This window comes from Eumetopias jubatus, unplaced genomic scaffold (genome assembly GCF_037043125.1).
Source record: "Eumetopias jubatus isolate StellerSeaLion01/CBP00866 unplaced genomic scaffold, mEumJub1_p1.0 scaffold_14, whole genome shotgun sequence".
NCBI classification, from domain to species: Eukaryota; Metazoa; Chordata; class Mammalia; order Carnivora; family Otariidae; genus Eumetopias; species Eumetopias jubatus.
Genome location: NW_028274820.1, coordinates 2,502,826 through 2,529,898, shown reverse-complemented (window position 1 = coordinate 2,529,898; position 27,073 = coordinate 2,502,826). Strand labels below are relative to the sequence as shown.

The following is a 27,073-nucleotide window of genomic DNA, read 5'->3' as shown; positions in this document are numbered from 1 at the left end:
TGGAACTACAGTTGGATTTCCTGCTTAGTGATGTGAAATCTGACAACCACGAGAATTGAAAAGTCTGAAAATTTTCTCTGGAAATATTTCAAATATTCGGGGAACATCCTTACACAGAACCCACCCTGGGCTAATGTGGTCAAAAACACTCCAAGGAAGCTTTTAGAAAACTCTTCTGTGTTGTTAATGCAGGATTCTCAGCCTCTGAAATGCAACCCAATTCCCTAAATTCTTATGTAAAGTGTGCATGAAGATATACAAAAGGAGATTTTTTTTTTTTTTTTTACAGATTTTATTTATTTATTTGACAGAGCGAGAGAGGGAACACAAGCAGGGGAGCGGGAGAGGGAGAAGCGGGCTCCCCGCTGAACAGGGAACCCGATGCGGGGCTCGATCCCAGGACCCCGGCATCATGACTTGAGCCGAAGACAGACGCCTGAGGACTGAGCCACCCAGGCGCCCCACAAAAGGAGATTTCGATGGTGATTCTTTTTTAAGCTTATTTATTTATTTAAGTAATCCCTGCGCCCAGTGTGGGGCTTGAGCTCAGGACTCGGAGATCTCAAGAGCCGCATGCTCTCATGACTGAGCAGGCCGGGCACCCGATAGTGACTTAATGTGCAGCAATCATAACCGCGCGCCTTTAGAGGTTCAGGGGGTTTTGGGCGGCCGCGAGGCGCTTCTTGATGAAGTGGCTCACCAGGCGTTGTGGCCGTTGCTGGTACTCGACCAGCACCTCGTGGGGGCTGCTGACCTGGTCCCCCTCCAGGCGGTTGAGCAGAGTGACACACACCACGGCCACTGCAGAGAGCAAACGCCGCGTCACGGCGAAGCACCGGCTTTCCAACTGAATTCCCCAAGACAGGCAAGGCGTTCCCTCGGCTGTCCCGCAGGCCTGCCTTGTTCTCGCCTGATTCCTGCCAGCCTTCACCTCGAAAGCAGCTTTCAAGCAAGTCCCTTGAAAGCCCGGTGTCCAGGAATTCTGGAAGGGGGGAGTGGACCCCGAAGGCGAGCCTAGGAACTCGGGGGTGGATTAACCCCAAACCAGAAATCTAAGGGGCTTTGAAAGCAGGCTCCCAGCAGCGTTGGGAGCCTCCTGACCTGACTGGACGTGGGTCTTTCTCATCCTACTTTGTGCATGCAAGCCACTGCACAGCCACTGAGGACCCGGCCCAGGACGGTGTGACAGTCAAAGGTGTCCGAGCATAGGACTGGACAATGCCACCCCATCCAGAAACTTGCCTTGGGGGGGGGGGTGGGTGGAAGGCAGCCGCGGCTGGCGGGTGGTGAGTGCTGGGTGATGGGGGCAGGAGGAGGATCTGGACGGGGCCCCGGTGACCAGGTGCTCGCCTGCCTACCTGGGATGCTACATGCACCACATATGGCTGCCAAGACCGAAGACTCCATCTCGATGTTGCAGATGCCAGCCGAGTGGGCTGCCTGCAAGTACTTCTGCTTGTCCTTCTCTGTGTAGGAGCAGAGGGCGCCGTCCAGACGGCCTTGCCCTGAAGACACATGGACATGTGCCAACGTTGACCTGGGTGTGCTCCCCACGTGCACACAGTAAGTACCTGCTACATGCCAGGACTGTGCTACCCACCAGGACGCAGGGACACTTCGGATCCCTCTGGGCCCTGCCCACCCATAAGCAGAGCACTCAGGGCACCATGGAAACCCGGAAGAGACGGGAGCCCCGGGCAGGATGGAGACCCCTCCCTGTCACCTTCATAGAAGTCTGAGGTGCACATGGTGTTCCCTATGACCGTGGGGAACTCCAGCAGATCCAAAGCACACTGCATCAGCTCCTGCGCGAGCTCCTCATCCAGGTGCGTCCTCTGAACCACCCGCTTCCCCAGGACCACCTGCTCGAACACCGGCTCGAAGGAGGCATCCACCGCCTGCCGGGTAATGACCACAGAGCCAGGCTTCAGACCTGAGGAGAGAAGCAGGCGTTGTGACCATCCAGGGCAGGTGGGGAGGGCACCGCAGAGCGCACACAGAGAGGAAAATGACCCGTCTACGCACCAAAATACCGGGACACCCAGTACTGTTCTAAAAGGCAATGGTTAAGGATCCATTTTCTGCATCGAATTCTTTTTTCTGATGAGAGAAGTAATGCATAAGGCTTGCAGAGAGCACGGAGGAGAAAAGAGCAAAGAGAACGGAACTGCTGGGGACCCCCCGTCCCTGTTACATGTACCACGTCCTCCAGTCCTTGCTGATTTTAACTGACACGCCACCGCTCAGGTGGCCACGGTGTGCTTACCTGGTCCCTGCTTTGTGCTTTTTCATTATTTACGATTTCAAAAAACTGCAGAAGTAGAAGAGTCTAAGGAACCCCTGTGCACCCCAAACCCAGCTCCAGCACCTCCCGACTCCCAGCAGATCCCACCTTCCTTTGATCCCTGCGATACTGGGGTTCCACTTCCCAAGTTTCCTGGGCATCCCCTCCTGGGGCATTTTCCCATTTGTAGGGACATCACTCTGCTCCTATTCTTTGATCTTCTAATAACTTTGTGTGGGATGTGACCACGAGCCTTTCCAAATACTTACCTGAAAGGGAAGTTGGGTTTCTTAAACATTTAGGAAGCAGGGACGAGGAAGCTAGGGGATGGTTCTAGAGTGCCCCCATCAGCCGTTTCCATGAAATGTGACAAAGCATGTCCTGGTCCCCTGTGGATTTATCTGGACTTTTCTCTCCCGGGCTGTTTTGGTCCCTGTTCTGGTCAGTGGAGTTGCTCCCACCCTGGGGCTTAACCTGCAGGGCGCTCGGCTGCTGGCTCTCATTCCTTCACGAGCCTGGGGATGTCACGCCCCTTCTGCTGTCCTCGTCACCCTCAAGGTGGGGCGTGTGAGCCCCTCCCAGGGGGGCCAGGAACGGGACAGCTCTGAGCGCCCCCGGGGGGGTTGTCAGAGTCAGAGAGCCGGCAGCTTCCGTAAAGCAAATGTGCCCTGGGCTTTCTCCCTGCATCCAGTCCTCTCTCTGCTCTCTCTATGGCTTTCAGAGACAAAACAAAACAACACGCTCAGGATCAGCCTGGGGACCCTTTAGGCAACTTAAGGACACTTAACTTTGTGTTCCATCTCTCTCTTTGATTTTCCTGTCGGTTTTCTCCTACGGTGGTTCGAATCCTTGCAGGAATAGGGAGGTGCGGAGGAAGGAGAGAGGCAGAGAAGCGGTTAGAAGGAAGGGAGAGAGGCAGGCAGGCAGACGAGGAGGCTCCGAGCACATCACCCCGAGAGGACAAGGCTCTGCAACGCCGGGCCCCGCACCTCTCCGCAACCTACTTCTGGGGGCTGGGTTGGGAGAATCGGCTGGATGAAAAGTAACAAAACGAGCTTCTTTTCATGCCTCCTGCTAATGAGCTTCCTCGGACAAAGCCGGGTAGAAGCTCCGAGTACCCAAGCCTGCCCTGCACGGGGCCTGCCCGCAGGGAGGCTCCAGGTCCTCGTGTGCGGGATGCTGGCCCCGGGCGGAGGCCTTGCGCACACTCACCGATCCCGCCAGACGTGCCGATGCGGATGACGGTGACATTCGAGCAGTGGGCGTGGTAGAGCAGCTTGATGAGCTCGTGCAGCATGATGGAGGTGGAGGGGATGCCTATGCCGTGCTGGAACCAGGGAGAAGCGCCCACATTAGGTCAGGGTGGGGGTGCCTCTGGGCACGTCAAACTGGCAGTCAGACAAGATGGACGTCCAAACATCACTTTGGGAGGTGCCAGAGTTTGCACAAAGCTCACGCACACAGCCGTGACACAGTTCGCCACCCCGAGGCTCAGTGGGGAAGCAACAACCTGCTCCCGTTATCTGGAGCTGAATACCGTCTCTGCACCCCGGAGCGCTCTGAATGGTTGCTCGCTGTGCCCACTCTGACACAGCTGTTGGACACAGGTGTTGAGGGGACCCGGGCCGTGGGTGCAGAGGGCAGGCCGGGGAGGGTGCTGGCAGAGCCCGAGGCCCGAGCCCAGCGCCAGGGCAGGTACTCACGCTGACAGACAGCACGGGGCCCACTTTGAACATGGCGTAGCGGTCGGTCCCCCTGCAGATGTTGGGATACTCTGCACCTGGGTGGTCAAGGCCCAGCTCCTTGGCCATGTATTTGGCGAAGGCCTCCATCCGGGTAGGGCTTCCCCCGACACACACGAACTGCGGCCAGAGAACAGAGCCCCGTCAGGCACAGCGCACCGTCTTCATAGCAGGGGTCCCTCCAAGGGGGGCCCCCAGCAAACATCAGCATCACCTAAATGTTGCGGGAAATGAAGGTCCCTGGCCCCAGCCCAGAGCTACTGCGCCTGGGGAGCCCTGTTATGGGTGCTTCTGTGAGTGATTCAGATTCAGACACTGGCGATTTGGATGCTCACCCAGTTTGAAAGGCACTGACTGGGTCATGGGGTCACTGCTCCATGCACGAGGCCCCTGTGTAATCCGTCCCACACAACCCAGGAAAACCCGACCCTTGCTCTCTCTCTGGGGAGGAAGTTCCAGGTTCTGTCCATCATGTGCACAGCTCGGTCGGCGCCTGGAGGGAGCCTAGGTTTGGGATAAAATGATGTGGACTCCTCGCTGTGCGAGCAGGAGCCCACAGCCCCTCTGTAAGATGGGCTTCTAACACACACCTCCCCAGCCGTCCAAGAGCCAGATGGCCGCAGTGTAGAAAGAGCCAGGGGCCCAGTGGGGGCTGGGGAATTGGGAGCTATCACAGGGGTAGGTGGCTCTCAGAGACGGAAAACCTTTCATCTGCAAAGTGCCACATACAATAACTTATTTTTCATTTTGTTTTACCCAAGAGGGAAATGTACATAAGCCAGTTTTAAGGAGTCTGATGATGAAAGAATGATTCATCTCTAAACATGACAAACAGGGGCGCCTGGGTGGCTCAGTCGTTAAGCGGCTGCCTTCGGCTCAGGTCATGGTCCCAGGGTCCTGGGATCGAGCCCCGCATCGGGCTCCCTGCTCCGCGGGAAACCTGCTTCTCCCTCTCCCACTCCCCCTGCTTGTGTTCCCTCTCTCGCTGTCCCTCTCTGTCAAATAAATAAATAAATAAAATCTTTAAAAATAAATAAATAAATAAAATAAACAGGACAAACAACATTTCCATAGCCTAGAAAAAATTTTAGGTTAAATTCTAATGCATGGAAAGCAAATAAATTAAGACCACAATGCACAGCAAAGGAAACCATCAACTCAATGACAAAGCTACTGAGTGGGAAACGATGTTTGCGTATAACATGTCTGATAGGAGTTACTACCCAAAACATAAAAAGAACTTATACAACTCAACAGAAAAAAAAAAAAAAACAGATAATCTGATTTTTAAAAATGACCTGCATAGACATTTCTCCAAAGAAGACAACCAGATGGCCAACAGACACATGAAAAGATGCTCCCTATCACTGATCATCAGGGAAATGCGGATCAAAACCACAATGAGATGCCACCTCACACCTGTCAGAATGGCTAAAATCAGCAACACAAGAAACGACAGGTGTTGGCGAGGATGCGGAGAAAGGGGAACACCCCATGCACTGTTGGTGGGAATGCAAACTGGTGCGGCCACTCTGGACAACAGTATGGAGGGTCCTGAAAAAATTAAAAATAGGACTACCTTATGACCTAGTATTTCTACTACTGGGCATGTACCCAAGGAAAATGAAAATACTAATCAGGAAGTGATATGCAGTCCTATGTTTATTGCAGCATTATTTACAACAGCCAAGATATGGAAGCAGCCCGTGTGTCCACTAATTGATGGACGGATACAGAAGATGCATGTGTGTGTGTGTGTGTGTGTGTGTGTGTGTGTGTACGCACACGCACACGCAGAGGAATATTACTCAGCCATAAAAAAAGAATGACATTTGCCATCTGCAACGACGTGGATGGAGCGAGAGGGTATAATGCTAACTGAAATAAGTCAGTCAGAGAAAGACAAACACCAGAGGATTTGGCTCACATGTGGAATTTTGGAAACAAAACTAACTAAGAAAAAAGAGACAAAGGGAAAAACAGACTCTTAAATACAGAGAACAAACTGGTGGTTGCCAGGGGCGCCTGGGTGGCTCAGTGAGTTAAGCATCTGCCTTCGGCTCAGGTCATGGTCCCAGGATCCCGGGATCGAGTCCCACATCGGGCTCCCTGCTCAGCGGGGAGTCTGCTTGTCTCTCTCCCTCCCCCGCCCCCTCACCCTGCTCCTGTTCTCTCTCTCTCTCTCTCTCTCTCTCCCCCCCCCAGACTGGTGGTTGCTAGAAGGAAAAGGGTAGATGGAAGAGCCAAAGAAATAAAGGGGATTAAGAGATACCAACTTTCAGTTGCAAAATACATGGGTCATGGAGATACCAAGTACAGCAGAGGGAGTATACTCAGTAGGATGGGAATGACATTGTTTGCTCACAGATGATGATTACATTATCCTGGTGAGCACTGAGCAATGCATGGAAGCGCTGAACCGCTATATTGTGTGCCTGAAATGAATATTAGACCGTATATTAGTTATACCTCAATTAGCAAAATGCTACGAGCTATAAGCACCCAGAGTAAATCCAAGAAGAACACATGGGCATTTGTCTCACGGTTTGAAATGAACGCGACGGCTGCTGGGACAGTCACTGGTTGTTTCGATTTTGAATCTAAACATTAGTGCATCTGTACCCACAGGGATCAGACATTTCAAAAGTCCCGTGCCAGGATAAACCAGCCCTGAGGAACTCAGGACTCTGGGGGGTGGGGGGGGAAGGACTAGAAGCAAAATAAGCCATTACAAAAAAGATAAATACACACACCTTAAATCACAAACAGACACATGTAATTACTCACTTATTATCCCTTGCTCCTCTACAGAATGTTCTGTGTCCCCTTTTTCCTTTTCTCTCAGTGGGGCATTCAGAAATTTATTGTATTGGTTCCCATCACACGCTGAATTTATAAGAGATTATTTAGGGACCAGTATGGCAGAACTTAGAGGAGTTTTCTTTCACTCATTAGTTTACATATTTTAAAAGTAACAATTTGCAAAAATCTGATGAAGATATAACTTTGTTTTTTTAAGATTTTATTTTTAAGTAATGTCCACACCCAACCTGGGGCTCGAACTCACGACCCCAAGATCAAGAGTCTCATGCCAGCCAGGTGCCCCCTTGGTGACAAGACAACTTGGTGACCTGGTCCTCTGTCGCCCAGTCTACCCATATCTTCTACGAGGAGGCTGATCTTAAGACAAAGCCCCAGGATCGAAAGCCCTGTTTTTTACCTTCACATCTCCGAACATCGCAGGGAAATCATGCGTGCTGGTGCTGAGACTGAAATGGTAGAGGACATCTTCTTGCATCGCTGCTACATTTGGGTTGGTGGGTTGTACAAGGTGGTCACTATTACAAAACAGGAAGGTGAAAGGTTTAGGGAGCACCAGCGCCCAGGGGCCACCGTAACAGAGGCGCCCGGTGTCAGCGAGATGCGTGCGGCACGTCGTGGGGTGAGACAGGCCACCCCGGCCCACAAGCGCTCCCGCTTCCCTGTCTCCATTCTGCCCCCTCCTCCTTCCCCGTGGCCCCATCTCACACCCCAGGCCCCTGTTTGGAGGCTGATCAGAAAGAGCTCAGAGGAGCACAAGAAAGTACAAAGATCAAGATGCTAAACAGAAAGAGTGTAGTAGGCTACCCAACTCCATTTCATTCGACACATGACCTTGGCTTTATTTTGAAAACAATACATCACATAGAAAATACGGACGGAAATACAAGAAAAAGAATTGCCTCTAGTTCCCCCTTCCAGAGATCACCTTTCCAGTCTGTACACCTTGCATTTAAGTATTCTTGCCTTGTTGCATTAGCCAGTGCTTCCGTGTGATGTCCAGTGGGAGGGAGATAAGACATCTTTCCATTTTGGTTTTCTCTTCAGTGGTTTTCACTTTCAACCGGAAAGTGTGTGTGGCTCCCATTATTATTTCTACTGGACAGCACACCACTGGCCTAGGGTCAGCAAACTTCTTTCCATTAAAGGCCTGAGAGTGAATATATTTGGTTTTGCAGGTCACAGGAGCCCCGTCACAACTCAACCCAGCGGTTGTCACGTGGAAGGGACCACAGACAACATGCAGGTGAGTGAGGTTGTGTTCTAATAAAACTTTATTTACACTGCACCTCCAGCTTGCCACCCTTACATGCACCTCCTTCGACATCTATGCCTGACTGACTCCCACGGGCAGCGGGGCTCCCCCAAACCCTGGCCTGCCGGGCCGCAGCGGTGCAGAGACACATATGGATCCCTGAGTCAGGGCACTCGGGACCTTCTTGTTCTTCCTTCTGAGTGTGACTTTCTGTCCAGAACCCACTGATCTGTTTCTTCTTCAATCTAACTTGAAAGAAAGAAAGAAAGAAAGAAAAAGAAAGAAAGAAAAAGAAAGAAAGAAAGAAAGAAAGAAAGAAAGAAAGAAAGAAAGAAAGAAAGAAAGAAAGAAAGAAGGAAGGAAGGAAGGAAGGAAGGAAGGAAGGAAGGAAGGAAGGAAGGAAGGAAGGAAGGAAGGAAAGAGACACAGCTCCAAGCCCCCCGTGACTTGGGAGAAAGGAGGGCACAGGACCCCCTGGGGAGATGCGTCCTGTGACTCAGGCCCCCAGGGGAGCAGCCGCTACCTTTGCAGTGGGGCGGGGGGGGGAGGCGCATTTAGAAGATGTGTCTAATATTTCAAAATCTAACTGGAAACACTTATTTCCCAACCAACCAGACGCTCTGGATAGCCATAATGCCAATTTCCTTTTTTTTTTTCTTCCCTTTTTGTATTCCTGCTCTGGGGGCGGCGACACGGGTGATCTCCCCGGAAAGCAAGCGATCCATAAACTGCCAGCAAGTCAGGCGTGAGTCCCCACGCGCCCGCGTGGAGCGCCAGCCTGGCCCCAGTCCCGGGAGACCCTGTCTGCTCCGAGGTGCTGGAAATCTGGCAGGGAAACGGCTCTAAGCTGTCACCAGAACAGCTGTAAGCCAGGGCACCCCGATGAGCACCCCGATGCTAGGACGGGGTGCTGCCGGAGCAAGCACCAGTGCCTTCCGCGAGCTGGAGGGCCGCCAAAGGACAGGCTCTGTCTTGCTCTCGGGCATCAGATCCAGCCCGGAGTCGGTTAGTGGGTTTGGGGTTCTGCTGGCACTCAGCCTCCTCATGCATTCACATACTCCCTTTGGCTGCAGGGAAAACTGACATCACACCCTCTCATGAAACCATCACTGATGTAAGGTGGTGGCTACACTCTTTCAGGATGTTCTGAGCACGGCAGGGACTGAGTAAGGGCTGACTGGCAAGAGTCAGAGCTGACAAAACAGGATGTGATTGAGACAACTTTGCCCCATATTTCAACATATTTCAACTTTTTTTTCCTCTCTCTCTGATTCCAGGTAGAGAAGGAGAAGGAAATGGGGTCAGACTGTGAAGAACAGCAATGGTTTTCGAATATATTAATTGGGCATGTGGCATCATGAAGCAGAACAGGTTCAAATGGACTTTTTGGAAGGTTTTAAAATAACATGTCAAAGGCCTTACTTGGAACGCTGGTTCTCTACTCTAGATACAGTTTCCAGTCACTTTATCTCGCTCTATTTTGTCACTTTATTCATTTAACAAATATTGCTGGAACAATATGCGAAACGAGTGAGAGTTGGCTGGTTCTAGAAGACGCCCAGGAGGCTCGGGATAGGTGCTCGGGGACTAAGGCAGGGAGTCTGGGGTAGGGAGGGAGGGAGATCTGGGTCCCACACCAACCCCGCATGGGGCCCTATGCTGGGCACAAGGAACACAGAGTAGTACCTGGGAGGCACTTGACCTTGCAGTAGAAATGACGTTATCCAGAGCTGGTGCGTAATACTGCATTTGAAGCTCGTGAGCACCACAGAAGTGGGGTCCTAGCCGCCTGCCCACCTTAGAGGCTCACTTTAAATATTAGTATATCCCTCCAAAAAAAAAAAAAAAAAAAGGAGGGGAGCCCGGGTGGTTCAGTTGGTTGAGCATCGACTCTTGGTTTCCACTCGGGTCACGATCTTAGGGTCGTGGGATCGAGCCCCACGTCCGGCTCCGTGCTCAGCGGGGAGTCTGCTGGGGATTCTCTCTTTCTCTCCCTCTGCCCCTCCCCCCGCTCTTTCTCTCTTTAAAATAAATAAATAAAATCTTTAAAAAATTAATATCTTTCACAAGAGGCTGCACCCATGAGCTGGCCTTTGAGCTCCAGACACCACACCCGCCTCTCAGCCCGGGGGGGACAGTGAGAAGCCAGTGGTTGGCAATACCAGCAGTGAGGGAGGGCAGGGTGGCCACCGGGGCGGGGCAGGGCAGCGGCGGACTCCAGCTGAGTCCCGTCCACGGCCCTTGATGCCCTGTGCCCCCTTCTCAGACCCATTTCAACCCCCACCCCCCGCCAGCGCCCGAGGGGCCTGGATAAGGACAGGGCAGTTTGGGTTGCCAGTGACTTAGAACACTTAGAACTTTATCTCCGCAGTCATGTCCACAAGACATCCTGAAGTGTGAAAACAGCCCTCCCAGCCTCCATGGAAGGAGGGAAGGACAGGTGTCCATGTGGGAGTCCAGGGAGGCCCGAGGAGGGCACGGGGAATGCCTGAGACTCCTCCCCCCGAGAGATGACCCAGGAGCCCAGCTCCAGGGCTCCCCGAGGGCGACACACACAACCCCGGGGCTGTCGAGGAGGGAGGCCAGCAGGGCCCGGAGGTCCCCTGCAGCAGGACGGGGCGTCCCTGGTAGCCCCCGCAGAGGCGGGGGGACATGGCGGCGGGGGGGGGGGGCGGCAAGGAAACCAAAATCCTGTTGGATTCAAAGCCCACGTAGGAATCAGGATGAAGGCAGGAATTCTCGCTTTGCCCTCAGTGCACAAATTCGCATATAAGAGGGGCCGGCAGGATCACAAAGTGGAGTTCTGGAAAACCGTAAAGGAAGTATTTAAGACTCAGAACCCCGGCAGAGCTGGGAGGCAGCAGGGCTGTGTTGCAAAAGAGCAGCCTGTCCGGCTGAGACCCCGAGGGGCCAAGGGCGGAGGGCAGAGCTGTTAGCCTGTCAGTCCTTGAGCCTCTGGACCTGTCCCGCCGGGCCCCAGGCTCCATCACAAGAGTCAAACATGTTCCTGTGCGACGGCTCTCGGGAAAATGTATGTCACAAAGTAATCACGATAAACCCCAAAATCCAACCCGCCCGCAGTCAGCTGGAGCCTCACCTGTGATTATCATGTTTCTTTGTTTGGGACCCCGAGGAAGCCATTCTCTCAACAGGGGCAGGACCCTAGGAGAAAACAACACAGAATATTATTTAAGAAAAAACTCAGGCATACACAAAACCTCACGAGTTTGTTTGGCAGAACTCTACTGCAACGGGGCAGTGTCGAACTGAGAGCCGGAATGCGTTAGTCAGGACCCGGGACAGATTTTTTATTTCGTTTGTTAAAGACTTTATCTATATATGTAATAGAGAGAGCTCGAGCAGGGGGAGAGGCAGAGGGAGAGCAGGGGGAGAGGCAGAGGGAGAAGCAGGCTCTCCGGTGAGCAGGGACCCCGATGCGGGGCTCAATCCCAGGACCCTGAGATCATGACCTGAGCTGAAGGCCAATGCTTAACTGAGCCACCCAGGCATCCTGCGGGTGAACTCGGTTGATAAAGCCCATGTCCTGCCATGGGGACAGGAAAGAGGAACCAGGTTAACCCAGTGACCCAGGGGTCACCAAGCCCGGGAGTGGAGTCTGCCCCATGTAGCCAGGACGGGTTCCCAACCTGCCAGCTCACCAGCCAGCGATCAAGAAACTAGAGCCCACTAACATCGCTCCCCAAAGGCCCTTTTTCGGAGAAAGGGATCGATAACCGTTATCACTGACCATTTTTAGCAAAATCTGAAACCCAGAGAAAATGAGACACTGTAACACTTCCACCCCAGCTTACTCCAATGGGCTTTAGTTCCTAATAGCCTCCCAACGGACCCCTTTCCTCCTTATAAATCGCGCCTCTCCTTGGTTTCCCGGACCTGCTGTGTCCTGAATTAGGATTTGCTTTCATTCCCGAATAAAGCCATCTGTTGCTGGTAAAGTAGCTGGCCGTGGCTATTTCTAAGGTTAACATGACTTGGTGATCGGAGATGGGAGCCAGAGAAGACTCGGGGCCGGTGAGCAGACAGGTGCATGATCCGTGAGCCGCAGGGTTGCTGGGCTCACTGCTTTCTCACCAAAGCTGGGCTTGAGGACAAGTGTTCTCCTGGATTTTGAGCCCCATGCTTTGTGCTCAAGCGCTTTACGCTTTACCCGGGATTTACCAAGGCCTTGACCTTTTTTTTCTCTCTTTTTTTTTTAAAGCATTTTTTAAGGATTTTTTTAAAGCATCTTTTAAACATTTTTTAAGCATCTCTGAGAATATTCTATTGGCCTTCAGTCTGATTCAGACTGTGTTTGATGGAACCGCATTGGCCTTCGGTCTGAGTTCTGTTTGGGACGGGACCATCCTTCCAGAAACTGGGTGGCCTTTGATCCCAGCAGGAATCAGAGAAATGGGATCTCAGTCGTCAAGATGCTTTGAGGGTGCCCCCCTTCCCCCCACTACTGGGACTGTGGCCCGTTTTACGTTTAAAAATAATGGTCCCGCGGAATGCCCGTTTATAAATAAATGGACTGACTTAACCGGAAGTAATTTAGATCTAGACTTCCAATGGCCGTTATGGGGAACTTTCCATCTCCCCAGACTTAATTGTCTCAAAGCTGAACTGGACAACCACGGTCCTAAAATTGACAAAACTAAACGCAATTCCTTCTACAACTGGTATTTTGAAGCTTCCAAGCGCTGTCTGGAATCTAAAATTGCCTCTCTCCAAAATACAGTTTGTAAACTAAATGAGGCAAACAAACAATTAAAAAGGAAAAAGGGGGGGGGCGCCTGGGTGGCTCAGTCGATTAAGCAACCGACTCTTGATTTCAGCTCAGGTCATGATCTCAGGGTCGGGATATCGAGCCCCGGGGTCGGGTTCTGCACTCAGCCTGGAGTCTGCTTGTCTCTCTCCCTCTGCTCCTCCCCTCCAACTCTCTCTCACTCAAATAAACAAATAAAATCTTTAAATAATTAAATAAATGGGAAAAAGGGGGGGCTTCTGAGGCCTCTTCCCCGCCCCTCTTTCGCCATCCAGAGAGGCGAGGCCGCCATCTTGCGCTCAGACGCTGCCGCCATCTTGTGCTCAGACGCTCTGCCCCATCTTCACCCCGGCCTGGTCATCCTTCTCTCATGGTCATCCTTCTCTCAGACCCTCTTTTCTTCTGATGCTCCCTCTGCTCCCTCGTCTCCTGAACCTATTAAAACCCTTGCTCCTTCAAAGTTGAGTCTTCTGGGGATCTAAATAGACCCCAGGTTTCCTAAGTTCCCCGGACTAAGGCTGAACTTTGAGCCAGAGGTAAAGGGGGTCCCCTAAGTGGCTGAGGACCCCCACAGGTTTGCTGGAGAATTTAACAGAGTTACTCACACTTAGCAACCTGGTTTCTGGGATTTGTAATAGTTGGGCCACAGGCTTGTGGCTGAGGGCTAGTCCAAGCATTGGATAAAACCAGCCCAATGGGAACATCCTGAGCAGGATTTAGAGACACAGACCCCCCGAATTTTGGCAAGATGCTAGACCACTCGCTGGAAATCTCCACCGAGCACTTGGAATGGCTTTTCCGAAGCCGGTTGACTGGGCCAAAATTCAGGCTTGTGCACAAAAGCCTGATGAATCTGTTCGTCATTATTATGATTGACTGCAAACTGACTTTAAAGAAAGTTCTGGTCTTCCTTTTAACTCTGTGTTTATTATTGGGCTGATCTGGGATCTTTTCCTTTTCGTTAAAAGGCCCAGGATGAAATGGGAAACTTGGTCTGCCCCCAGATTCAATTGCCCTGGCAAAACAGTTTGCTCGCACCCTAGCTGAGTCACCTGCAGGAAAGACCACTAAAATTTCCAATGTTCAACGCCATCAGACAAAGCCCCCCCCACCCCAGCAAAAAGCCTAGTTTCTGCTGATACTGCCGGAACCAGGACATTGGATAAAGGACTTTTACGGGTTTAAGCTCTCCCGGTGCTTTCAGCCCACTAGCTAAGCTCTTCTACCTCCTCCTCATTCCCAGTGCTGGGGCTCTTCCAGTCCTCCTAATCAACCCAGGGAAACCACTCCCCAGATTCGGAATGGATCTCTGTCCTTAGCGACACAGGACCTATACTCTCAGTGCCCGGCCCCACGGCTGCAGAGCAGCCCCTCGGAGCACCAAACCGGTTCAAGTGGTGGGGGTCTCCAACCAACCTCAACAGGTTCCCGCCTCTGAACCCATTCCCTTCGAGAGGTACTCACTGTTTTCTCCTCAATCCCTCTGCCCCTACTCCTTTACGGGGTTGAGATTCCCTAGAGAAGTATCGTGCCAGAATTTCTTTCTCCCCGAAGGGGAAGATAATTCCAGAATCTGATAGCAGCGATCAAAATAGCCAACCAGCGGAATTAAATGACCCTCTGATGTCTTTTGTTTGCTCTGTCTCTGGCGGGACCGTAGCTGAGTCTGGGGACACCGATCATGTAGTCCTGTTGGATCAGGTACCACCCTCTTTCTGGACAAAATCCTCAACTGCTATTGATAAAATGCACAGTGCACCTCCCAACAAGACTCAGGTAGATCCCTCAAAACCTCTCCCTAGAATTAATCAATGCCCTATAAATAAAGAAGCCCTTCAGGGCATCCAGCCCAGGATGGAGAATTTCGAGGCTCAGGGCCTCACGATCCCCTGTACTAGTCACAGCCCTACTTTACCTGGAAAGGAAACCCAACGGCCAGGACCTCTGAGCAGTAAGTAACGTCGTTACCCCTCAGGACCCTGTTGCTCCTCGCTCCCACGTGTTACTGGCACCCGTTCCCACTGAAAGTGAGGTTTCTGCGTAATTGACCTATGGGGTGCATGGTTAGTACTCCACTCGATAAGGACCGCCAGTGTCTTTCTGCCTTCACTCGGGAAGAACAGCAGGATAGCTGGGCAGTCATGCCCCAGGGTGACACAGAGGGTCCTTCAAAGGCTGATTCGGATGACACACAGTTTCCTGCAGCCTCGACTTGGTTACAACGTGTAGATGACTTGCTCTTCTGCTTCCTGCTTGGACCTCTTCACAGGAAGGCAGCCTCCCCCTGTCAAAACTTTTGGCCTGAAAGGGACCTACAGTCTCCAAAGAAACGTTGCAGCTTGCACCACGTCAGGTTCAATATTTATGGCACCTGATCTCTGAAGGAGGACTTGATGTGGATCCAGGTAGACTCAAAGGCATCCTGAATTTCCCAAAACGGAAAACCACGCACCAATTAGGAGGCTCCCTGGAGCTGGCTGGCTATTGCTGACATTGGATTCCAAACTCGTCCCTCATGGCCCAGTCTGCATGAGCTTTACTTTTAGTAAAGTCAGGACAAACCTGACCCTATTATTTAGAAGGAGGTGGATGACATGGCCTTTGAGACTTTAAAGGAAAGTCTAACAAAAGCCTCTGCCCTCAGACATCTTAATTATCAACTATCCCTCCTTGTACGTGAGAAGGAAGGGGATACCCTTGGAGCACTCACCCCAAAAACACGGGGCCCACCATTGCCCCATGGGGCATCAAAGCCGACAATTAGGCGCTGTGGCTGGGGGCCTCGGGGCCATTCTTGCCACTACCCTCTGAGTTGAGGCCCACACAGAAGGCCTCCTGAATTCTCCTGACGCTCAAGACTTTTCATCCAGGGGCGCCTGGGTGGCTCAGGCGGTTAAGCGCCACCTTCAGCTCAGGTCATGACTCCAAGGTCCTGGGATCGCGTCCCCATATCAGGCTCCCTGCTCAGTGGCGGGTCTGTTTCCCCTTTTCCCTCTCCTCCCCACTTGTGCTCTCTGTCACTATCTCCATCTCTCTCTCTCAAATAAATACAATTTAAAAAAGAAAAAGACTTTTCTGCCAGGCACCTCACCTCCTGTGACACCCTCACGGTAACTGCCCCTCACAATAATAACTCTTTCTGGTTCCAATAGCCTTAACCCTACCATCTTTCTGCCCTTCCAGGACAAAACCCTCCAGGACAGCTTCGTGTTGACAGATCACCTGTTGACCCCCGGTGACAATTTACAGGGACCTGCTCTAACCAGTGCAGATTTTTCACGGTTTCCTGATGGTTTCTTACTTAAAGGATAAAATATCATACTGGGTGGGGCGCCTGGGTGGCTCAGTCGGTTAAGCGACTGCCTTTGGCTCGGGTCATGATCCTGGGGTCCCGGGATCGAGTCCCGCATCGGGCTCCCTGCTCAGCGGGGAGTCTGCTTCTCCCTCTGACCCTCTTCCCTCTCGTGCTCCTATCTCTCATTCTCCCTCTCTCTCAAATACATAAATAAAAATCTTTAAAAAAAAAATATCATACTGGGTGTACTATTGCAAATCCCTGGGAGTCACTGAGTCAGTACCGTTACCCCTGGCTACTTGCGCCCAGCAGGCTGATTTAAACGCCCTCACCTGAGCTCGTGTTTCAGCCAAGGGCAAAACCCCAAACATTTATGCTGACAGTCAATATGCCTTCGGGGAAGGAAGCTCCAGATTTGGGAACGGAGGCAACAGGTTTTCTTACCTTCCCTGGGGATAAGATTAAAACTGGCTCCTAGGTCCAACATTAACGAGGTGCCATGCTTTTGCTGGTGGCTTGAGCTATTACTAAGGGTTTTGGGCATTCCAGCATCAACTCCCTGGAGGCCAAAGGAAACCACGTCGCTGCTATTTCCACCCAAACGCTGCTCTGAAGGAGCCCAAGAGCCAGACCTCTGTCATATTCCAAAGAGATGCTCTTCCAAATGACGATTAGAAAAAATGGACCAGAGATGCCCAACAATCGGCCCCAGAAAAGTTAACTCAGTATTGGAAATCTGATAACTGTTGGTTTGATAAGAGAGGGAAACTGGGTTTACACCAAATAACAAGCTGGCCCTATCAGAAATTTTTAAATTCCCAGTACTTACAACCGTACGCGCATTAAACCGTGGGTCACCGGGAAAATCACAGCGTTCACGAACCAACGTTGGTGGGGACCCTGCTTGTCCCACTTCTCCAAAATACAATCCTGGGAAATGTACCCATCCTGCCCAATGGACCCTTTGAGGTTTGGCCAATGGGCTTCATGCAGATCCCTCTGTGTCACGGATACAAATAGGTTTTAGTCCCGGTTTGTAAGTTTTCTTATCGGACTGAAGCCCTGCCTTGTAGACAGGCCAACACCTCTTCTCGGACTACGATCCTATGAGGAAAGATGACCCCTACCTCTTGAGCTGTGGTTCTGGGGGCGCTGTATTCTGGGTTCTGACGGGGGAGCCCATTTTACCAGGCAGGTGCTTCAACAAGCCTGTGCTGTTTGGCTGGTTTTATGACACTTTCGTTGTGCACACCAGCCTCAACCCTCAGGGTTGGAGAGGCACTAAGGGCGCTACGAAGACACAGCTGGCAACATTCGTAGGGACCCCCCCAAACACGTTGGCCAAAGGCATTGTCATTACCCGTTCTGAATCTCAACTCTGCTTCCTTGGGAACTCCTGGCCTCTCTCTGTGAGATGGTCCCGGCATGCCCAATGCTCATGGTCAACTGAAGACCCAGCGGGACAGGGGCAGACTGGAGCTTCCGAGGACATGACCTTGCCTGTAGATACAGCTCTACTCACCCAGCCCGAGGGCAAGAAGTTTTCCTCACCCCCCCCCCACCCGTTCTCCTTAAAATGCACGCCTCTCCTCTGTGCCCCGGGCTGGCCCATGATTTTGCAACAGCTTACTCGCCTAGGGTTGTAATTCTCTTTCATTCCTGAATAAACCCACCTGTTGCTGGTAAAGTGACTGGTAGGTTTTTTGTTTTTTTTTAAGATTTACTTATTGGGGCGCCTGGGGGGCTCAGTCGTTGAGCGTCTGCCTTCGGCTCAGGTCACGATCCCGGGGTCCTGGGATCGAGCCCCGCGTCGGGCTCCCTGCTCCGCGGGAAGCCTGCTTCTCCCTCTCCCGCTCCCCCTGCTTGTGTTCCTGCTCTCGCTGTCTCTCTTTCTCTGTCAAACAAATAAATAAAATCTTAAAAAACAATAAGATTTATTTATTCATTGATTTATTTGAGTAGAGAGGGGCACAAGGAGGAGACAAGCTGACTCCCCGCTGAGCATGGAGTCCCACACGGGGCTCGATCCCACAGCCCTGAGCTGAAACCAAGAGTCAGATGCTCAACCCACTAAGCCACCCAGGCGCCCCCCTCCCTGGCAGTTTAGCTTTTAAGGTTAACAGATACATACAGTTGACCCTGAACTGGGGGGGGCGGGGGAGGGCCGGCACCGGGGACGGGATGTTTCCCTGCGTAGTGGAAAACCGGCCTGGTGCTTTTGACGTTTGATTCCTCAAAAACCTAACTACTACTACGAGCCTGTTGTTGACTAAAAGCCTTCCGGGAAACAGAACTGGTCAGTGAGCACATTATTTTGTATGTTATAGGTATTAAGTACTGTACGATGAAGCTGGAGAAAAGAAAATGTTATTTAAAGCATCGTAAACAAGAGAAAATACATTTACAGCACTTTGTGTATTTATCAAAAGAAACCCACATGTAAGTGGATCTGCCCAGTTCAGACCCTTGCTGTTCGAGGGTGAACAGGCTTGGTCTTCGTCCCATTTCCGGCGTGGAGCTCCTAAAACCTTTGGCATTTCCTAAAAGTTGTGAGCAAGGGGATGTCTCTTGTTATGTTAATGACGTGATGTTTGGAAAACGCCTAAGGATGGGGGCTGGTTGCCAGGGAAACCAATCTCAGGGCGAGAGGTTGGCACTTTCAGCCCCACCCCCCACCTCTGGGGTAGGGCTGCAGGTTGAATCAATCACTAATGACCAGTGATTTCATCAGTCCTGCCCGTGTAACAAACCCCCCCATAAGATCCCAAAAGGACGGGGTCCGGAGGGCTCCCGCGTTGGCGAGCAGGTGGAGATGTGGGGACCGTGGGCCATGTGTGTGTGGGGCGGGGGCATGGGTGCCCCGGGGCCCCTCCCCAGGCCGCGCCCCGGGCAGCTCTTCTGTCTCTTCCTGCGTTAACCCTTTTATAACAAACCGGTGATCTAGGGAGTAAACCGTCTCCCTGAGTCCTGTGAGCGGCTCCAGCGGCTCCATCAAACCCAGGGAGGGGCCGTGGCGCCCTCTGGTCTGTGGCTGGTGGGTCAGAACCCAGGTGACAGCGTGCACGTGGGGCTGGCGTCGGGGAGGGCGGTGCTGGGGGACCGACCCTCGACCCTCGACCTGTGGGTCTGTGTCTCCGGGTAGATGGTGTCCCGAGTGAGTTGCATTCGGGCAGCGGTAGGAACCCACACATGCGTCAGAACTGTCGTCAGATTTTGTGATCAGAATCTTGGGTCCTAATTCCAGGCAGGCAAGCACAACTACCATCGGACAAATCCACACAGACAGCCAGGCTTCCGCCCAAGTCTGGCGTCCAGGAAATGCAACCATCAGCAGCACCCTGCGGGGACTGGCCGCTGGGGTCCACCCCTCCTGCCCTCCCCCTCAGGCTCTTACTTCTCCATGGAGATCCCGAGAGGAGGCTTGGGGTCTCACAGCTGCGTCCCCAGGGCCCCAGCGGTCCCCAGTGAGACCTGTATTGCTCACAGCAACCCCCTTCCCCCCAAACCATCAGGATCCTCCAGGATGCTCATTTCTCCTCTGTGGGTGGGGAGCCGGTGGGCTGGCAGAGAGCTCAAAAGAGGAAGAGTTAGATATGTCTTCCCGGGGGGCGGGGGGGGGGGCGGCGGGGCAGCAGACAGAATCCAAAAATGGAAACCAAGCCGCAGAGAGCATCCTGTCTGGCCTCCCCACCGAGCAAGTGCTACTGTCCTCACCTGCTTGCTTTTCTTGCCTCTGAACCAGAGAAACCATCTCCCTGCCCAGTCCCTGCCGTGCACTGCCCCACTGAGTCGGCCCGGCCCCCTTTCCTTGGCACCCTTAGCGCTCGCAGGCACCCCATCCAGACTGTGAGCCTCCCCAAAGCTGACCCCAAGACTGCCCCCGCCCTGCACTCAGTAAAAGATTGAGCCAACTTGGTGCGGAGAAAACCACAGACTTTTGCAATGCTCTGATTGGAAATGTTCCTGCTAGGCACGGAGGAGGCTTGCAGGCAGAGTGGCTCTGTGCGCGGGTTTGCATGGCCAGTCCTGGCTTAAGGTTCAGAGACACAGTTCACTCTCCAAAGGATACGTTCTACCATCGCCCCACCTGCCCGCAGAAAGGTTGAAGCCAGGAGTGGGTAAAGCAGGAGGAGAAGGGGCGGGAACCAGGAGCCCGTCCATCCTAGTGGGCAGCCACCTACTCACCTAGACTCTTCCAGTGGCCACAGGTGAAGGGGCAGTGCTGGGGAGCAGGTGTTTGCTCTTGGAAAAGAAGCCCCTGTGATAAGAAAGAAAGAGGTAATGACTATTTAGGGACACGGTGCTCGTATTTCAAAAGGGGTTTCCCAGTTGGCAAAAAAAGGAACAAAGCTACATTGTATTTCTCCAACCTTCAAAGGAATCAGGAACTCAGGCTGGTCAGCGGTGCAGTCCCCTTCGAGACGAGGCCAGATTAGCTTAGAAAAGGCGGACAAGCCGCTGCTTGCAGGGTCCACTACCCCCCAGCATCCACCCCGGTCCACTTACCTCAGGCTCACAATGTAAATCCAGACCAAAGGCCTGGAGACCCTTCCTCAGCCAGAGGAGGGAGCCCCTGTGGGAGGGCCGGGTGCTGAGTGAGGAAGGGGTGATGGGGATTTCCAAACAACCCTCTGGTGCAATTTAACCAAGAGAGGTCACTGGTGGAATTTAGGGCAGATTTCTGACAAGCGCTGCTTCAATTGTTTGGCTGATTTTAAATTATCGCACACCCCAGACATTTCCCCTTCCACAGACGAGGCAAATAATGCGTTTCCTGACGGTCCGTGCTTGATGGTATAAAACGGGTCTTGCAGTCTGGGCATCTCAGAACGAACCCTGGTGCCCATTCCACTTCCTGTCTCCCGCGTAGATGCCAACTTGCAAAATGCGGTCCCCGATTTAGCCCTCGGCTTCACTGTCCATCCATGAAAGGCTTGGGCTGACCTTCTCCCTCCTCCACCCCCACCCCCCCCCCAAGAACAAGGCTGCTAGGTGCGTGGTGGTGCTTGCGCGGTGCTTTTAGCTCACCGGGGAAAAGCTTCATCTATTTACTAGCATCCCTAGAGAAGGCATTAGCTCTCTGTAAGATGCCAGAAAGTGCTAAGCATGACCTGCATCAGTCACTGACCTTGGGGAAAGGTCAAAGGCCAAGTAAGTGCTCAGGCAGTGTGTCCATTAAATTTGAGCAGCACCTGGAAGTGACTGGGGGCCTCTGAAAGGTTGAGGTAGGGAATGACAGATTTGAGCTCCTGAAATCCCTTGTGTGCCTACAGGTAGAGCTTCCTACAAGAACTCGATTGTTAAGTATTATGTCCTTGGGAGCAACTGTAATCTCTTCTCTGAGAAAAATCCAAATAGACACTGTTACTATCCTATCTGTTTTCCTAAGAAATCATTTATCTTTCCAAAGTCCTTTGTTTCCCCAAGTGCCCTTTCTGCGTTCCCCCAGAAGCCATTTTTCTCCCAGAAGTGTCCCTCTGTGCCCCCCATGCCGTATTAAGATGGTAAATAAGCCCCCAAATTCTCACCACCTCCCGGAGCCACATTTTTGTTAACTCCCTTTGTAGACATAAATAAAAATCCGTCTTCTCTCTTGCTATTCTCTTTTGTCACTTTAATTTGCAGTCCCCCAAGACTTGCACCTAAGAGGATAAACATTTTTCTCCCCAACACATGATTCCAGCACAGTTAGAGGGACGCAGAGCCTGAGCAGAGATGTGCTAGGAACAGAAAAGTGGGGTAGGTTCTGGATCCCAGAGATGAAATCCTAAGGACTGACTGGAAGGTGGTATTAGGATGAGGCTGGCAGGGATGCCCGTGTCTAGCTAAATGACAGGGAAGAGTGTCATCCACTAGGCATGGGGCTAAGGAGGGCCGTTTCATTGGAGACGCTATGAGTCAGCACAAGGTGGTTACGGGCATCGCCCCATGGGGGAAATCAGGCTTGAGGTGTCTTCACGAAGCGGGTTTGAAAAGTGAGAGATAAGGCTCACTTGGGGAAAACAGGGCGGGTGGGAACTCGGGGTCTAAGGCAGATGCCCCCAACCAACAGTTGAGGGGAGCCCAGGACATGAGAGGGACATCAAGGGAGCAAGGGGGTGACCAGGGCCACGTCCTGTCACTGTAGAAGGAAACACTTACTCAAAGCTGTCTTTCAAAAGCCTGATCTTTGAGCACGGTCAGCACTGGCAGACGGTTGTGACACTTGGTGTCCCTTTGTCCTGAGGGATGGAGCTTCTGCGGAGAACAGGCAGCTCTCCTACAGCCCAGCCAACAGCTTGGCAGGTGAGGGTGAGGTGGGACCGGCACCCAAGGAGGACATCAGCCCGGAGGCTATTTTAAGCAGCATTCCTTCTGACATTGTACAGCGACCCTCAAACTTCACACGGAGGAAAGGGTAAGTCCGCTTCCCCAAGATGAGTCTCCTCTTACCTCCCCAGGACCCCATGTGCTTCTCTAAACAATGGGAGGGTGTCCCTAGATTCCTGCCCCGGAGGTTCAGCCTCCCAGAGAAATGTGGGCTTGGTTCTGGCTCTCAGGCTCTTAGGGAGGAGCCCTTGCTGTGAGCACCTGGGGCTCCCCATTCACCTGTTGCCCGATCCAACTTGTAAAAAACCCCATAGTTGATTGCGGTTTTCTGGGGGTTGTTTTTAGTTTTAACCCATTAAACTAAAAATCAGATAGGTGGGCTATTCAGTGTAAACAGTTTGGTGTATAAATGTTTATAAAACCTTTTTTTTTCAAAGGTTTTATTTATTTGAGAGAGAGAGAGTGTGTGTGCAGGGGGAGGGGCAGAGAGAGAAGCCGACGCCCCGTTCAGCGGGGAGCCACACATGGTTCAATGCCAGGATTTGGGCTCAATCCCAGGACGCTGGGATCATGACCTAGGCCCGAGGCAGACGCTTAACCAACTGAGCCACCCAAGTGCCCCTATAAAACTTTTTTGAATGAACATAGTTCAAAAGAAAATATGTGAGAGAGAGAGAGAGAGAGAGAGAGTGTGTGTGTGTGTGTATGGGAGAAAGAGAGGGAGGAAAATGATCAACGTTTATCTTTAGGGAGTAGGAAAAGCTGCAAGTTTCACTTGGTTTTTATATTGGTGGCTTTCTTTTTATTAAGTTTTATTTATTTAAGCAATCTCTACACCCAACGTGGGGCTTGAACCCCTGGGCCCGAGATCGAGAAGCACACTTTCCACAGACAGAGCCAGCCAGGTGCCCCGAGTTTTGATTTCTTAACAATGCATTTGTATTAATTTAATGATCAGCAAAGATAACCAACTCCTCTTGGACAAAAGCCCATGTAAAAAGCTTATTTATTATGTATAACTAAAATGTTACTTGGTGTCCACCAGGGTGGAAAGCCCTGGAGCTAAGAATGTGATTTGTGGGATCATGAAACTTACGTGAAAAGAGCCAGAAGTCTGGCCTCCAAAAGGGGGAGGAAAAGGGCAGACTGGCTGAGCCTCGGGGAGTCTGGGGCAGGCTGGAGGCGTGACTCAGAGAAAGGTGGGACCCAGGACTGCAGCCGGGAAGGGCGGGGCAGCGTGTGAAAACCTTTTTAAGGGTTTAAGGTTTAGACTTCCACTCAGTTCTCCGAAATCACTAATCCTTCAAAAGCCAAGCTCAGAGCCAATGAAAGGAACCCGAAATCTCTAGATTTAGGAGGGTCACGTAGTCAGAGGGGCAGGGCAGGGCTGGGCAGGGCGGAGGACAGACAAGGCATAAGGAAGCGCAGGGGGGAGGGCGGTGGGGGAGCGCCTGGGGAGGGGAGGACACCGCGCAACCTGAAGACTGCCTCAGTGGCCTTAAAAGTAGCCCTGCTCTCCGGAGGTTTGCGTTTCTAGGTCACTCCCCGTTGAAGGGAGCAGCCTGGTGCACGGCTGAGCTCTGGAATGGGTGACCGGTTCCAAATTGGCCAGGAAGACTGCCACCAGCGACCTTGAGTCATCTGGCAGGTCACCCGGCCAAGCCTTGACCTGGAAGGGGGACAGACCTGTGGACAGCCTCTGAGGCTGCACGACGTCCCCCCTGTGGGCGCTTCCAGGTCACTGGACAGTTTACGAGAGACACAAATTGTAAAAGGACCCACTCCCCGTGCCAATTCTATCTCTGCCCTATAACTTTTGACTGTGGTTTCTCTTCACACCCGCTGGACAAACGGATGTCAGTATTCATACTGTAACACTCGTTCAGTGTTGGTTCAATGCATGCTTTCATCCACGGGGGCTCTCAAGGTTTGAGAAAGAAAAGAAGAAAGAGGGAAAGAAGGAGAGAGAGAGAGAGAGAGAGAGAGAGAGAGAGAGAGAGAGAGAGAAAGAAAGAAAGAAAGAAAGAAAGAAAGAAAGAAAGAAAGAAAAGAAAAAATGGATTCACCTGCCCCACGACAGCAAACCGAGACTTAATATCCGTTAAATCAAAACCAAATGGGAGACCACCCTTAAAAAAATCCAAGCAGAAGATAAGTTTAGTCACAGGAAGTTTTTTTTTTTTGCAAGACTAACTTGACCCCAGCCACTTCTTCCTTACGCCTCTGGAAAATGAGAGTGAAACTTACAGTTTCGCCGAGATGGGTCTGAGGTAACCGGGGACCAATTCCCTACCATTTAAGAAGATTCTAAATTTGAAGCCAAGCCCTGTGAAGAACAGTGGGTGCCTTCCTGCTGCTTTATAACCATATATCCCTGTAAAGCCTCCCATGTTCTGGTTTGAGCGCCCCCTGTTTGCAAATTTCTGAGAGGCTAATGGGTTAGAACTGTCGGAAGTTCAGAAGGAACAGAAGGAAAGCCCCTGATTCACCAGAGTAGCAATTAATAAAAGTTTATCATGCGAGACGAGGCTAACCCATCAGCCTCTCAGAAACTTGACTTTTAACCAGTCCGTCTGCAATCACCTGCTCACGATAGTGAGATGCCCTTCCCCCAAAAGAAGATGACCTTGCCGGAACAATCCTTTCCTTTGACAGTCACTTCTGTCTGCTCCCGGCGGGTCCCTAACCCCTCACCATCAGGCTCCCTCACCCCCCACCCCTCCTTCTGCCTGTAAAAGTCTTCCCCTTGTACAGGTCCCCGCAGCTCCTTTCTGCTTGCTGGACGGGATGCTGCCGCATTGCTGAGTGACCAAATAAAGCCAATGGGATCCTCAAGCTTACTCGGTGGAATTTTGTTTTTTACGAGTAAAAATCATCCTCCGAAAAGTAACTTTACTTACCTCTCCCCCAAAGAAAAGGGGGGGTTGTTCTAGGTGTTCTCTGGTTTGGGCTGCGGAGAAGACAGTCCCCACTCTGCCCACCACCACCGGAGGTCACAGCGGCTGCGCTCGCCCGCGGCCGGGGGTCCCGGAGCGAGGCGGCTGTGACCGGGTCGGGAAGCGCATCCTTCTCCCCCCGCCCGCACCCTCTGAGCGCTCTCCCTGTGCACCCCGCTCTCAAATGCACCCCCACCCCCTCTCCCAGAGCATTCTCCCCACGCACCCTCTGAGCGCTCCCTGAGCATCCTCCGGGATGGCGCATCCTCCCCGCACGCTGCTCCTCCTCCCGCGCGCCCTGCTCCCGGCGCACCTTCCCCGGACGCCCTCGCCGTGTACTCCCCTCCCTACACCTTCCCCCACCCTCCCCGCACCCTGCTTGCCCTCCTTGCGCGCGCCCCGTTCATCCTCCTCGCGCATCCTGCTCGGCCTCCTCGAATACCCTGTTCGCAGTGCCCCCTCCCCGTGAGCCCTCCCCTCTCCGTGTATCCCCCTCCCCGCGCACCCTGCTCCCCGCACATCCTTCCCAGCCAACGGCTGAGTCACCTCCCCAGCAGGTGACACGAAAGCATGGTTCCCGAAAGCGGAACCCCGAAGCCCGGCGTGGATCACTCACCGGCGCAAAGGCACCGGCAGCGTCGATTTCGGACCTAGGTCTGCGTGCTGAGCCCGGGTCACCGCGCCGCCGCCGCCCCCTCCCCGCCCCGTTCCGGGAAGGCTGCCCCCAACTCCGCCCAAAGTTCTTTCGTCCTAGGGCCAGTGGGGTGGTGCGTCACCAGGGACATCCCTGTTACTTATTAAACCGCTCTGCCCCGCAGGAAACCTCTTGTCAACCTTAACAAGTAAATAGCAGAGGTTATGCAGCCGCAGAAGGGCTTATTCTGGAAAGAGCAGACAAACTGCCATGGTGGCAAGCCAATTCTGCGCATCGTGGACAAACCCCGCGAAACAGAGGAGAGTACCGACTTCCAGAAGAAGGGGGGAGTTGGGAAGAGCTCTGAACGAACGTTCATTGGAGGAATACTGAGCTGGAGGTGGTCTCTCATTGGCCGCAGGTGATGGTGGAGGTGGCCTTCCATTGGCTGCAGGCTGTTGCCAGGTCGAGAGGAAATCTTTTTTCCGGCTGGCCTCGGCGGGATGCAGCCGGTGGTTTTGAGTGACTGCGGTGGAGGAGCCCAGGTCTGTCCAGAGTAGCCCTACCCCCAGCTCCAGAGCCACTGGAGAGAAATAACAGGAGGAACCAGGTCCGGGAGGGGTGGGGGTGGGGGTGTCAGGAAAAGGGGGCTGGGCCATGTCTGCTGCAGTCCCTCGATCTCTCCAGCCCCTTACCTGGGGCGTTTTTTCTGGGACCCTCTGGGTACCGGGAGCTCGCTAGTAACTGGGGAAAGCCAGGAGATTCTGGCTCAGGGAGGAAAATGACTCATTCAGTCAGTCACTAGCTGAGACTGCAGGGCCTGGCCCAGCCAACACTGCAGGCTGACCCGCGCTGCCCGGCAGGTGCCCTGGACAGGCCTCCAGCACCCGCGAGCTCAGTGCTTGAGCATCTCTGGAGCAGTGCCCACCCGGGGCCTGATGATCTCGGGCAGATTAAGGACTTTTTCTTCCATTTCCAAGAGGCTGCCCATGAACTGGCAAATTGAATACCGGAGACATATTTGTCAAGGTAA

At 52.7% G+C, this 27,073-nt stretch overlaps 1 protein-coding gene across 7 annotated transcripts; it reads right to left on the bottom strand.

The window, feature by feature from the left end:
- Positions 1-486: 486 nt before the first annotated feature.
- Positions 487-26,109, bottom strand: UPP1 (uridine phosphorylase 1). Of its 7 annotated transcripts, none has more exons than XM_028108907.2 (9): positions 26,023-26,109; positions 20,347-20,419; positions 11,199-11,263; positions 7,247-7,364; positions 3,988-4,146; positions 3,497-3,611; positions 1,724-1,933; positions 1,359-1,505; positions 487-801 (listed from the first exon to the last, which is right to left on the bottom strand). In XM_028108907.2, exons 3-9 carry the CDS (start codon positions 11,240-11,242, stop codon positions 644-646), a joined length of 951 nt encoding a protein of 316 aa, XP_027964708.1. In that variant the 5' UTR covers positions 11,243-11,263; positions 20,347-20,419; positions 26,023-26,109; the 3' UTR covers positions 487-643. The 7 variants fall into 7 exon arrangements, with proteins under 7 accessions (XP_027964708.1, XP_027964711.1, XP_027964712.1 ...); XM_028108910.2 differs by lacking the exon at positions 26,023-26,109 and adding an exon at positions 25,633-25,721; XM_028108911.2 differs by lacking the exon at positions 26,023-26,109 and adding an exon at positions 25,371-25,545.
- Positions 26,110-27,073: the final 964 nt, after the last annotated feature.